The following is a 14,352-nucleotide window of genomic DNA, read 5'->3' as shown; positions in this document are numbered from 1 at the left end:
CGGGGCCTGTCTGGAATGGGCGGAGCTAGCTGTAGGCTCAGAATGCGCTCTGGGGCCGCGTGGAGAGCGGTGTGCGCTTCTCCAAGGTGGAACCTGCGGCACTCGAGCGCTGGTGTCCGCTGCTCGCACCCCTTCCTTGCCGGCCGGCACTTTGGCGCACAGTTTTGCCCAAACCTCGAGAATAAGTGATCAGGTAACAGAGGAAGCTATCCAGGACTTGGGAAGGGAGGTAGAGAGTAGAGGGGAGTTAAAGAGGCACATGGAGAAGGTGGCAGGGGTGGGGGAGTGGGTCAGGGGCAAAAATTAATTAAAGCGCCTCTGGAATGGGGCGTTGGAAGATAGCTTTACCTTTTTTTCTCCTGGTCTTTTCAGTCTTTTAAAGTCGTCCCTTCTAGATGTTACATAGATTTCTCATCCTGGAACTGTTCGCAGTGAGTTACAAGGGAATTTATGCTCTTACTGATAGGAGGAGACTGATGCAAAACCGGTGATTTATTTAGGCACTGGTCATTGCTGCATATTGCAGCTAAGGACAGATAGTCGTTTATCTGTTTTCTTAATTGTTGGCAACTTCTCTGTATCATGGGAAGGAAGGGTGTTAATATGGTTTTTCTTTAAAAAAAATGAAATTCTATATACCATTCCATTTCGGAGAGGTTCGCTGTCCACTCTTGGAAGAGAGTAAAGAAAGTTGTTAGAAAAGCTCAATTAAGGAAAGGTGTAGTACCTTGTGAGGACAGGAAAAGTGGGTAATGACTGGGTGTGGCCTCCTCAGCCACACAAATCAGCTCCTCTTACTAACTTCTGGTCCAGGTCCCTCCACCTCCCCCCCCCCCCCTTGAAACATCTACTTAGTCTGCAGAAATTCTCTTGAGAACTTGACTAACCTCCCTGCTTAGACGGGAAAAAGTAATAAGAGACCCATGAGAAGCATTATAAAACATAATTATACAAACATTTATTGGGGCAACTAATAATAAGCCTGGGTGGAAAGAAAGGTGTACTCTCCTTCCCTACATTCCCAAAGTCTTTGGTGGGGGATGTGGCCCGAGTATTTTGCTAATCTAGGTAGAGGTTGTGCAGTTACTCAGCTGGTGACTAAGCACAAGTCCCTGAACTAGATGATGTGTGAACAGAATTTTGTGAAAAGGTCATGATCTGGGTTCTCAAGAATTTGAGGGAAAATATTTTTTGTACACAAACCCTTGCAATGTAAGGCAGTATGTGATATGTATCACAGAAGAAGTAAAAATGAGGTGCTGTAAGGAAACAGAAGAAGGGATTATTGGGGAGTGGCATTTGTGATGTCAGGGCCTTTTCAACAGAGAAATACAGTGCTCTCTGTAGTGAGGTATTCTTCCTCTAGACTGGAGGGGACCACTAGAAGTGAAATGGAACAAAATCTGTACTAGGATATGAGCTCAGCAGTAAGTCTACGCATAGTTATTTGACTTTTGCCAGACTCTGCTTAGCCATGTGGGATAAAAAGGTGAATAAGTCTCCAAGGAGGCCTTCACATTTACAGGCCCTCTGTATCCACTTCAGCCTGGATATTCTTTCATACTTCTCTGCATGGGCTCTTTCCCTCACTTTTGTCAGGTTTTTGTTCAAATATTAATGAATACTACAGAAGTTCTTCAGCTACCCTTTCCACAGTAGCATCCATGTTTCCTGCTTTATTTTTCTTCACCTACTTATCACTTCCTGACATTTTCTAGGATTTTTTTTTTTTTTTTTTTTGCCATTTTCCATACTGGGCTATGAGCTCCATGAGAGCAAATATTTTATTTTGGTCTCTACTATATTCCTAATACACAGAAGATGACTTGACACAGAGAATGTGCAATAAAGACATGGTGGATAGATGTTGAGACTCTCCCTGGGAAGACAGACTAGGATCAACAATTACAACATGATTATAAAAAGGACCAAACAAGGAGGGTAGTACTTGGGAAGCCCAGAGAAAAGAGGGATAGGGTGAAGGAAATGATCACAAGGTGTCATTTGCATGATATCTTAAAAGATGCTAGGGCTTGTTGAGGTGGATGTGGTAGGAAAGGCACTCTAGGCAGAACACTGCATGCAAAAGCTGGCATAGCTAGTGTATGATGCGTGTGCTAAGAGGCAGAAAGTTAGACTTCAAATCTCTGTTGATTAAGGAGAATGACATGACAACATTTGTATTCTAGAAAGATAACTGGAGAGTGCATTGAAAGGGGGTGTCTGGCCATGGGAAGTTTATTTGTTGTATTTTAGAGGTCTAGATGAGAGATGCTGAGGGCCTACAGTAAAGCAGAGGTGACAGAAAGGGAACAAAGAAGAGAGAATACACAGCAAGTAATCATCTACTATTAGATGAGATCAAAGGTGATAGGGCCAGAGCAGGAATGACCATCAGCCTCCTGACTAGAGCAGTTTAGGAGGCATTCATGGGAAAGATACTGAGACCTAACTTTCACTGCTCTAGCTTCCATCTGTTTGTATATTTATTCAACTATAGCTGTTATGTAAAGGAACTGTGTATGACATGGGAAATAGTGCATTTTAGTCACAGCCATAACTCATAAGATTTTAGAGATGGGACAATTTCAGAGATAACTCATTCTCTGCCAAGAGGTGGTTTTTATAGTGACTAGAATGGAGTTTTATATTCAGCTCTTGAACTGTACCCATTTTCAAACCTTTCAGAACAAATTCTGAGCAGGAATTTTCAGGAAGCATTCTGTATTGAAAGAATGCTGCTGATTTCACATTTTAAAATTGAGTCTGTTTTGCAGTTACTAATTCACTTCATTGATGAAAGACACTCCTGGGATTAAAAAGGTTTTCAACAAGCTTACACATGTGCTTCAAGCAGCATAATATAGATTAAGGGGCAATGAAAAGGTTTCCTGAGGCTTTAACTTATTCCTGCCTTTGATAGAAATTAATTTTGTTTCCTTAGATTATCAGATAACCTTTTAGGACCTTACTTTCCTTGTCTACAAAATGGAAGTTTTAATCTGCCATCCTTCTTAATTTAGTTTACACATTGTAATATTCTGGGTTGCTTGAAAACCAGTGCCTAAACTCTGCCTTTAAGAGGTTCCGCTTTTATTGTTCTAGAGTGAAGCCCATGGCTGTTGTGTTTTGTTCTGTTAACTTTGAAGTTCAGGAAAATTTTAAACGGCTTGATAGTAAGCTGATTGAATTGTACTTCCATGGGAAGATTTTGTCATCAAATTATATAACATAAATAAATAGATTGGGAAGGCTTCACATTAATTGAGGAGAAATTGTTGTATGTAAATCATTATGCTAAACAGTGAGGGATATAAAATCTCCATTCTTAATATAGTTGAAGAAACCAACAACAACATAAAAGAACATTTCTCCTTTGGAAAAGGCCCATTTAGGTTTTTTCCCCCCCCCGTCTAGAATTGAGGAGTCTATCAATACATATCACTTCAATTTTTAAAAACCCATTGATTTTAAAAGAGGATCTTATTCAGAGCAAGGTGAGATTAAATGACTTGTGGATGTTGAGGACCCAGTGTTTTCACCTTACGCTGGGTGTTAAGGTGAAAAGAGATGCATCCAGACAGGGAGGAAGGAGAGGCAGATTGCACTGAAGAAACAGAGTCTAGATAGAATTATGGATTAGAGAGTCAGAAGGATAGATTGCAACCATCTTAAAAGATCCCTGAATACTTAAGAACTTAGAATTTAATTCACCATCCAAGAGGGAAGATGAAATGAGTAGCATAACCAAAGCTGTGCTGTAGGATAAATAATGTGGATGAGTCAAAAGAAACAGGGATACTACAAAATTTGCAGTTAATCAGAAATGGTATGGGAAAGGGCTGAGCTGGATTATGGTAGAGAAATTACAAACAAAGAGACATTTTGAAGGAAAAAAAATAGGTGGTTGATTTGTTTAATGATGTGATGTGTGGCTTACTAGCACTGTGCCTGGAATTCCCCATATTGGTTGAGTAATACCTCAAATTGGGCTACTTGAAGTAGAAGGGTTGAATAATGAGGAAATAAGGTGTTAAAAACCCCTTCATTCAGCAGATTTGGCAGGATGAAAAAAAGGCAGTGGATGGAGCAATATAAAGGATTTTGAAGAGTTATCCTTAGGCCTTACCTGTGGGGCATTTCTTCCATGATTCAGTACCAGTATCCAGGGACTGCTTCTCAAATCTGCAAGGGAAGAAAATGAATTAGCCACCTGCAAGAGCAGAAGCACTGACTCATGATGACCAAACTAAAAAGTTGTATTTGTAGCCAGAATGCCGTGTAATTACTAAGGGTGTCTCAAGAGCTAGGATTGGGTTTTCTGCCAACGGCAGAACATTGACTAATGATACCAATTTATGCACCCAAATTTATACACTCAACTTATACACCAAAGATTGCTTGATAAAAGCAATGATAGCTGATATATTTATTTTTAGAGTGATTTTCCAAATTATTTCCCAGGACCTCAGCTCTGAAGATACTAGTTTACTAAATTTGAAAACCTGAGGATCCCCTAGCCTTCTGTATGTCCTCCAGTTAAATTCTCATGTTCTCAAATCCTCCACTTAATTCTCATGTTCAGACAAGTTTGGTAAACTTTACCTAGAATTGTTCTTAATCTTTAATTAATGGCAGATTCTGGACTGGAACGCAGCCCAGTGGTCTTGACCATGCCTGTTAGGTTCCTACAGCTGTTTTTTACGATGAAAGTGTGAACCCTCTGTTCAGCAGTTTTGTACTTAAAAGACCTGATTTCTATAGGCTCAGCATATGCTTTAGTGACTCAGCAATTGAAACAAGGCTATTTGGATATTTTTTCTCTTTAATGTGAACAGATGGAATGACCTTGTTTATTAATATGAGTTTGCTGTGTGAACTTTGTTTCAAGGTAACTAAATAGTGGATAAGGGAAATTAATCCTTGGTAGAATTATAACCAATAAATCAGAAAGAATAAGAAAAAGTTTATATCACCATATTGCTATCCATACTGGAGTAGCAGATCTAGGATCTAGTAGTGGATCTAGGGACTGCTAAACTCATTAGGTGAAAATACATGGCCACCTTACAGTAAATGAAACACATCAGTAGCACCTGACCCACTAACCACCTTAGTCATAACCAAAAAAGATTTCATGTGCAGCTTGGTGCAATGCAGTAGGAAAACTAAGTGTCTCTTTTAAGTGTTCTTAAGGAAGAAAAAAGACTGAGTAAGCATCTAGTCTACCTGTTTATTGGAAATCCTGTGAATAGAGGAGTACATTAAGCCATATCTCTAGTATACAATCTTTCAAATCTAGAATAAGGGAAATTGTCGCTATTCAAAAATTGTGGTCCATCAACCAGCAACATTGATATCCCTGGGAGACTTTGGTGAAAATGCAAATTACCAGGCCAACTGAACGAGAATCTGCATTTTAACAAGATTCCTAAATAATTTGCTTATATCAAGTTTGAGAAGCATCATACAGGACAGTAACTTCATTTCTTCCATAAATAAATGGTAAGGATAAAAAGGGACAGGAACGGGCTTAGTGTAGATCTCTTGCCTAGCACATGCCAGGCTCCGGGTTCAATCCTCAGCACCACATAAAAATAAATAAATAAAATAAAGTTATTGTGTCCAACTACAACTAAAATATATATATATTTTTTAAAGAGATAGGAACTCTTAACTTTTGATAGGAAATTTAAAAGATGTGTTCATCAGTTGTCATGGTGAATGTTTTGTATCTTGACTTACAGTAACTATAAAAACATTTATTTGATAACAGGAAATTTAAATACTGATTGTATATAAGAGGATAGTAAGGAATTATTATAAAATTTTACATGATATTATTTTAAAAGCCTTTACCTCAGAGAAGATGCATAAAGAAGAGTTTAAAATAATTTGATTCATGGGAATGGGAGAGTATGAAAATTAGTCATTATTAATTGTTGAAGTTGAGTGATATGGTGTATTAGTCATCTTTTTGTCATGGTGACTGAATACCTTAAAAACAAAAAAACTTTAAAATTTTATTTTGGCCCATGGTTTCATAGGTTTCAGTCCAGTGGCAACAAGTGATACCATTGATTCTGAGACTGTGGTAAGGCAGAGCATCCTAGTGGGAGGATGTGGTAGAGCATAGCTGCTTACCTTATGGAAGCTAGGAAGCAGGGAGAGAGAGGAAGAGACTGGGGACAAGATATAGTTCCCAAGGGCACATCTCCAAAGACTCACTCCTTTCAACTAGATCCCACCTTCTACAGTCTCCACCATCTCCCAATAGTCCATTCAGCTATAAATTCTTCAATGGATTATCCTTTGATGAGGTTAGAGCCTTTATAATCCAACCACTTCTCAAAAGCCTTATCTCTGAATATTGGATACCTTCAATACATGAGCCTTTGGGAGACATTTCAGATCCAAATTATAACAGGTAGGTACTTGGGAGTTTATTGCAGTCTTTTTCCTACTTACATTTGTATTCATAGTATGGTAAAATTAAGTAAAAAGGCATGGAGTTGCACTTTACAATGAGAACAGCAAAGATAAAATCATCTTTTAATATTCAAGCAATTATGAAGGAAAACTCTCAAATATGGAGGCATTAAGGATGAGTTTAGAAAATCTACAATGGAAAATTATATCTGAAAATGTTCTCACTGTCACATCCATCATATCAAACCTATGCCATCCTACTTGAGTAATTCTCAGAAAAGAAGAAACAAGATTTCGTCAGAGGAGGATATTGAATATATGTCTTGATTTTGAGTAGTTGGATCCTTAAATGTATGAGGACATTAAAAGTGCAGCTCATTGTATTTAGTCAGCTTTTTCACTTCTGTGACCAGAAAGACCTGACAAGAACAATTAGAGGAGGCAAAGTTTATTTGGGGGCTCTTGATATCAGAGGTCCAAGTTAATAGATGGCCGATTCCCTTCCCTGTGACTCAAGGTGAGGCAGCACATCATGGCGCAAGGGCGTGGCAGAGGAAAGTGGCTCAGGACATCACATCAGGAAGCAGAAAGGCATAGAGAAAGTTCTTACCATGGATAGTCTATAAAACTCAAAGGTATGCCCCCCACCCCACCCAGGGACCAACCTTCGTGAGCCACATCCTACATGCCTGCAGTTAACACTTAGTCTCTATTGAGGAATTAATGCACTGATTAGGTTAAGCCTTTTATAACCCTGTCATCTCTAAACTTTCTGGCATTGACTCACACATGAGTTTTTGGGGACACCTCATATCTAAGGCTTAACACCTTGGTATTGCTGTTCCCTTGCAAATGTGTTAAAAAGTCAGGCATCACATTCTGAATTCTATTAGATTTACAGCAGTTAGTTATTTCACTTTTAGGATCATTTCTTTAAATCTAGATAATCTGTATGATTTCAATTTCAAAGATGGAACCTATAAAGTAAGTGATCCTACAGGTATATTTTAACTTTGCTACTACTTAGTAGCTAAGACTTCTACCAGAGAAGTTTTCATATAGCAGTTTTCCTATGTGTTAGAATTGCCTAGAAAACTTTTGAAGCTATTCTCGCCCCAAGAGATCATGATTTGATTATTTCAGTTCAGTGATTCATGAACTTTAGTATGCATAAGAACTACCTAGAGGGTTTTTTTTTTTTTTTTTTTTTTTGGAGGAGGAGGGTACCGAGAATTGAACTCAGAGGCACTCAACCACTGAGCCACATCACAAACCTATTTCGTATTTTATTTAGCGACAGGATCTCACTGAGTTGTTTAGCACCTCACTTTTGCTGAGGCTGGCTTTGAACTCAGGATCCTCTTGCCTCAGCCTCCAGAGCTGCTGGGATTACAGGTGGACATCCCCCTGCTCAGTACTTAGAGGGTTTTTAAAAACACAGATACAAATTTAAAACACCAAGTGTTTGTAACTTCTGATTTGCTGGGATTTTCATTCTAGCTTTGGCTTAACTCTCATGGTTCCATGCATTGCCCTCCCAGGAGCTACACTCAATGGGTCTGACCCTGGGACACATTGCCTGTCCTTATAGGCCTTCCTTTGAAATCTCGATTCAAGCCTCCATTATTCTTTCATTCCTTCATGCCTACAACACCAGCACCACATGGAAAACACCAGGTGTGCCACTAGCTCAAGCAGTAGTGGACCCCTTGGATCATAGCAGCAGTAGCCTCTGGGTGCCACGGCAACTGACAATGATGAAACTAATCCTGGGAAAACAACTTTTTAGGCAGTCCTATGGGAGCAGGGTACTCCTGCCATCACTTCTCAAAGCAAAATCTTTCAAACAAATTTTCACTTTTATATACATGAGTCTGGGATGAGTGGGACTTGCTGATTCCCAAGATGCCATCAATGCCACTTTCCTGTTGTCTCCAGCAAAGTAGTTAGTTTCTCTTCAGTGGCACTAATGTCTTCAGCAACCCTAACTTCCTTGAACCAAATTTTACATGGGCTTTTCTAGCTAAAATGTAAGTTTTTCGAATGTTTCTTCTCTGCTTTCTGCTTGTGATTACCACAATAAACCTGGCTAAAAGTACCCAGCAATACAAATGCTACTGTCTGAATTGAAATTTCCTCCACCAGATAAACTAGTTTATCACCTTTAAACCCAGCCTCACATAAAACTTCAGGATATGAAAAAAAATGTTGATATGAAAATATGAAAAAATGTTGATATGTTCTTTACCAGAATGTACATGAATGGCCTCTAATCCAGTTCCCAGAAGAGTCCTTATTCCCCTCTGAAACCCCACGAGCACACTCTTAATGTCTCCATTCACATCAGTATTCTGGTCTTCTGAGCCCACACCAGCATCATCATTAAACTTGGCTTACAACACCATAAGGCTTCTTTAGCCTGCATCTCTAAACATTTCCAAAATCCTCTCACAAACTATCTCTACAGGTTTCTGAACCACATGGTCAGGATCATCACAGCAATGATTAATCCCAGTTCTTGGTATCGATTTTGTTATTAGCTTTTCCTCATTGTGGCCCCAGACACCTGACAAGAACAACTTAGAAGAGGAAAGATTAATTTTGGCTCATGATTTTGGAGGTTTCAATCCATGATCATATGGAAGGCTCCATTACCTGGGACCTGAGTTGAGACAGAACATTATGGCAGAAGGGAATGGTGCAGGAAAGCTGCTCAGGTCATGGTAGCCACAAAGCAGAGAGTAGGTGGGCAGAGACAGGCCCTACTTGCTCTAATCATGCCCCACTTGCCTATAGTTTCCATTCTCTTCAAGTGTCCATTCAGCTCTCAGTGGATTAATCCATTGATGGGGTCAGAGCCAATCCCTTTCCCAAAGCCTCACTGGACATTACTGCATTGGGGACCAAGCCTTTGATGCATGAGGTTTGGGGGGACATTCCAGATCCATACCATAGAAATAGTCTTCAAGTGGATGGGATAAAAACAAGAGACCCTCTCCTCATCAGCCCAAACTTTTCTTGTCTCCACTTTTTACATGTATCTGAGAATCTGTTGCCAAACCACAGAGACAGAATTGCATTGATGGGTTGTGCAGACCCAGAGTATGCATAGGACATTCAGGACTTGGGTGCTGGAATTGAGGCCATCATCATCTCATCTGAAAAATGTAACTGGACATGAAGGGTTCAGCCATCAGTTTTGAATATTTGTTTTTCTACAGATTTGCTAATTTTTTTTTAAAATCAGCCATACTATATAGGGGTGGAGTTCTGTTGCATTTTGCTTTAAAATGTTGGTTTCTTTCTTTCCTTTTTTTTTTTTGCTATGATCTGGTAAATCTTAACCATTAATTATGTCTTTTAGCTTGGCATTCTTGTAGCATAACTAGTTCTGATGGCTGGGAATAAAGGAAGAGGTCGTGCTGCCTATACCTTTAATATTGAGGCTGTTGGATTTAGCAGAGGTGAAAAGTTACCAGATGTAGTGTTGAAACCACCTCCACTATTTCCTGTAAGTACCTTATAGTTGAATTCTCAATGTGTATTTTTTTCATGTTTCAGAGAAAATTAAAATTCTATTAGGGTTTGAATATATAATAGCATTAAGATATCAAGTATAAGAAAGTAAAATAGTGTGTTTTACTTACCTTTAATTTAGCTATTCATTTGTTCTTCCCTAAACCTTTTCTAATTTTCCAATTGCTTTTTGTTGTAGATGGACAAGATAACTTTATTTTATTTATTTATTTTTATGTGGTGCTGAGGATTGAACCCAGTACCCATGCATGCTAGGCAAATGCTCTACCACTGAGCTACAACCCTAGCACCCAGTTGCTTTTTTAAATCTTTTTTGTTTTTGTTTTTTGATTCTGGGGATTGAACCCAAGGTACTTTGCCACCGAGTTAAAACCTTTTTTTTCCCCCTTCACATTATTATTTTGAGACAGGACCTCACTAAGTTGCTAAGGGTCTTCTTAAGTTGTTGGCTGGCTTTGAACGTGTGATTTTCCTGCTTCAGTCTCCCTAGTCACTGGGATTACAGACACACATCATTATGCCTAGTTTATGTTGCTTTCTTAAAATAGTGAAAACAAAACTGTATATTTAATTCTATCAATATGCTAAGTACTTTGTGAACCAAGAAAGAATTATTTTCTAATTTTTGTATCTTCTATTTTTATTATTGATGTATTCTAATTATCAAAATAATATTTTTAAATGTCAGGTTAGGTTTTACAATGGTTTGCATTCTACGATGCTTTCATCTAACAATTTTCTTTATTTCTTGTATTTATAGAATGTAATTTTGCTCCTTAGTATACCATTTGTCCTTTTCTTCCCACTGAACTTTTCTTTTTGATGGTGGTGTTTGTTATTTTCCTGTTTTACTAAATCATTTTGAGTTTTGCTAGTTTCTCTAAATATGTATGTTAGTGTTCCTTTTAAATTTAGTACTTATGTTGCAAGCTTAACTGGCTTCATGTCTAGTGTTTTAACTTTATATTTAGCTTAAAATATAAGCTCATATTTCCAGATGTGCATGTGCTGTGGTTTAAAAGGTAGAATTCATAATTAACCACATGCCCTTTGCTTCATGAATCTTTTCCAATTTCTAGTGGAAAAATCCTTTATTAGAGAATTTATGTCAGAAGAGGGTCCTGTACAAAAGTATCTGGGGATCTAGATGCTCACATAAGGAGTCTCAGCTTTTTGCTCTTGATATTTTGTCTTTTTGATAGTGAGTATAGCCTAAATTCATAAGACAAATATCTTAGGAATATCTTAGGTATAGGCATAATGTCCCTTTAACAGGGGTTTCTTTTAAAACAAGCTCTTCTTAGCTCGTGTGATAGTGCATGCCTATTATCCCAGTGACTCATGTCTCAGGCAGGATAAACATAATGAATAAGTTCAAGGTTGGCCTGGGAAACATAGGGAGACCTTGTCTCAGTAAAAAAATTAAAAGGAATGGAAATGTAGCTAATTGGTAGAGCATCTAGGGTCAATCCCCAGTACCTCAATCAGTCAAACAAACAAACAAGCTGTGTTCCATGTGTGAAGAGATTACTTCTAAATACAAGGAATGTTAGTACTTGATGGTGTTTTATACTCAAAGTAAACTTAAAATTCCTTGATGTTGGTTCAAAGGCTCTGCCTGTCTGGCTTTTCTCATATCTTTCCAACCCCCTCCTACCACTCTTTCTCATTCTGTTATCTATTCTGGTCTTCTTGCTCTCTGATGTCTTTGTCCCTGCTGGTTCCCTGTATGGAATGTCTGTTCTCCAATCTTTGCATGAATGGCTTGCTGATCTTATCCATATCTCTACTCTAATGTGACTTCTCCAAGAGGCCATGCATGCTTCCTCCTGTAGATCAACCATCTCTAACCTTTGTGCACTCTTGTCATCTTTCCTCTGACTTCCTTCATGTATTGGTCATTTATCACTAACTGAAATTGTATCTCACCTCATTGTATTACTTGCTTATTGTGTGTCTCTTCCCTGGAATATAAATTCCATTTGGGCAGGGGCTTTCACTACTTCCTCGTTGTATCTCCTATTTTCTAACCATGTCTGGTGTATATTAGGTATTCATGAAATAGTTGTAGAAAGAATGAATGAATGCATTCCAAATCAAACATATGTACTGTATCCTTATTCTCTGAAATAAAAAAATGTCTTTGCCATGTATTCTGGGAGCTCGCTTTTCAATGAATCTATATGTCTAATTAGATATACCTACACATATATGTGCATGTGTGTCTATGTGTGCGTGGAATATTTAAAAATCAAAATGTGTCTTCAAACTCCTCTTTTGCCATTTACTTATTATATGGGCTTCAAAACTATTTATTTCTTCATTTTTTCATTGTACAAGAGGAAATATTTGCAATAGTTTGAGAGAATGAATGTTGAATTTTTGTATTATTTTTTATTTTTTGGTAGTAGGGATAGAACCGATGGGTGCTTTACCATTGAGCTACGTCCCCACCCCTTTTTCTTTTTTATATTGATACAGGGTCTCACTAAGTTGGCATAGGGCCTTGATAAGTTGCTGAGGCTGGATTTGAACTTGAAATCATCCTGCCTCAGCCTCCCAAGTCACTGGAATTACAGGCATGCACCACCACACGCGACTGAATGATGAATATTGAGATGACCCTGTTTATAATAACTACTTGTTAAATGATAATTGCTATTATTTATATATGTATTCTTATGCTATTTCTCCCACCAATTACATCATCAATAGTTGAGATTAATAGAAACTAGAGCAGTTTCTCCCATATGGGTGCCTTGATTTTTAAGCTATGGAATCACATTGTTTGATAGACAATATAACAAAATGATTTTCAGTGGGGGGTCAATTTAAAAAAAAATTATGCTTCTTTCATACCTCTAAAATAAGAATAAAGTAGGAATGGCTAAAAGATAAATAGATTATGGAAGCTCAACATCTTTTAATTGCAAAAATTATTGCTCTTAAACACATACCTGTAAAATTAAATAAAATTGACATTCTCTAGAATGTAGATGAAAGAGATGTTAAAATATTTTACTTACTAAAAACACCTTTGTTTCCTAATTAAAATAGGATATAGATTATAAACCAGTGCCACTGAAAACAGGAGAAGGGGAAGATTATATGCTGGCCTTGAAACAGGAATTGAGAGAAACAATGAAAAGAATGCCTTATTTTATTGAAACACCTGAAGAAAAACAAGGTGCGTATGAGTCTGTTTCATGTTGTGATTTAATGACTGTGGATAAACAATGTCTAAGTATAAAATATGTGATCATTTAATGAAAGTTTATTTGTTTTGCTTGGAGATTAACAACCACCTTTAAAAAAATGTATGGTTGATTTGAAAGAAAAGATATTTTGTACATTTTTTAATTTTATTTATTTATTTTTTGATACTGGGTATTGAACCCAGGGGAGCTTAACTACTGAGCCACATCCCCAGCCCTCTTTATATTTTATTTTGACACAGGGTCTCACTGAGTTGCCTTAGGGCTTCACTAAGTTGCTGAGGCTGACTTTGAACTTTCGATCCTCCTGTGTCAGTGTCACTAGTATTACAGGCACCACTACCTGGCTTGATATTTTATTTTTTAAAATACTTCTTACAATAGAAGTTGTATATATTCAGTGAAAACTATGAAAACCAAAAAACTTTTTAAAGGTGAAAATTACGCAGGCCTATGTATACAGAACAATTATTAATATTTTATTGTATGTTCTATATTTTTTCTTTATAAAATTGTGTTATATACTTTCCTTCTGTTTTTTACCCAGAAACATTAGCATTTTCACATGTCCTTTTTATTCTCAAAAACTCAAGGTACAAGATGTTTTTTTTTCTTTTTGCTGTACTGGGGATTAAACTCAGGAACACTTTATCCCTGAGCTACACTCCTATCTCTTTATTATTTTGAGATATGATACCTCTCAGTTGCTGAGACTGGCCTCAAACTTGTGATCCTTCTGCCTCAGCCTCCCAAGTAGCTGGGATCACAGGTGTGCACCACTGCACCTAGTGAAAAGTACAAGTTTTAGTAACTATTTGTTATTACATTATGTGGATATAGCATTATTAATTGTAAATAATTCACTTTTGTTAGATATAAGGTTACTTACAGTTTTTGGCTCAGGTATATAATGCTATGATTACTATTGTTTTTATGCATATCTCTAATTATTTAATATTTAGGTTAAAAATAAAAAATCCTTGATTTTTGGCTTATCATTTATGTGTCTGATATGGTAGAAAATATAAAATATGTATTCATTGCTAATGCTAAGGGCAGAGAGGAAAAGGCTCAACAGTTTCAGAATGGAGGTGGGAAGTAGTTTTAGAGAACATGAACCCACTCCTGAGTAGTTATTTAGCACAGTAGAACTATATTGATTTTCAGTTTC

General features: G+C 37.5%; 1 protein-coding gene across 1 annotated transcript in view; it reads left to right on the top strand.

The window, feature by feature from the left end:
- The first annotated feature begins 78 nt into the window (after positions 1 to 78).
- The window catches only part of Polr3g (RNA polymerase III subunit G), a 34,764-nt gene continuing 20,490 nt past the window's right edge, over positions 79 to 14,352 (top strand). Inside the window, exons 1-3 of the mRNA XM_076856033.1 lie at positions 79 to 193; positions 9,794 to 9,940; positions 13,024 to 13,153. Of these exons, the coding sequence (XP_076712148.1) occupies positions 9,824 to 9,940; positions 13,024 to 13,153 (247 nt within the window). The 5' untranslated portion in view covers positions 79 to 193; positions 9,794 to 9,823. The remainder of the gene's footprint in view (positions 194 to 9,793; positions 9,941 to 13,023; positions 13,154 to 14,352) is intronic.

The sequence above is a fragment of the Callospermophilus lateralis genome, chromosome 5, assembly GCF_048772815.1.
Source record: "Callospermophilus lateralis isolate mCalLat2 chromosome 5, mCalLat2.hap1, whole genome shotgun sequence".
In the NCBI taxonomy this organism is placed as follows: Eukaryota; Metazoa; Chordata; class Mammalia; order Rodentia; family Sciuridae; genus Callospermophilus; species Callospermophilus lateralis.
This window is presented reverse-complemented; position numbering and strand designations above follow the sequence as displayed.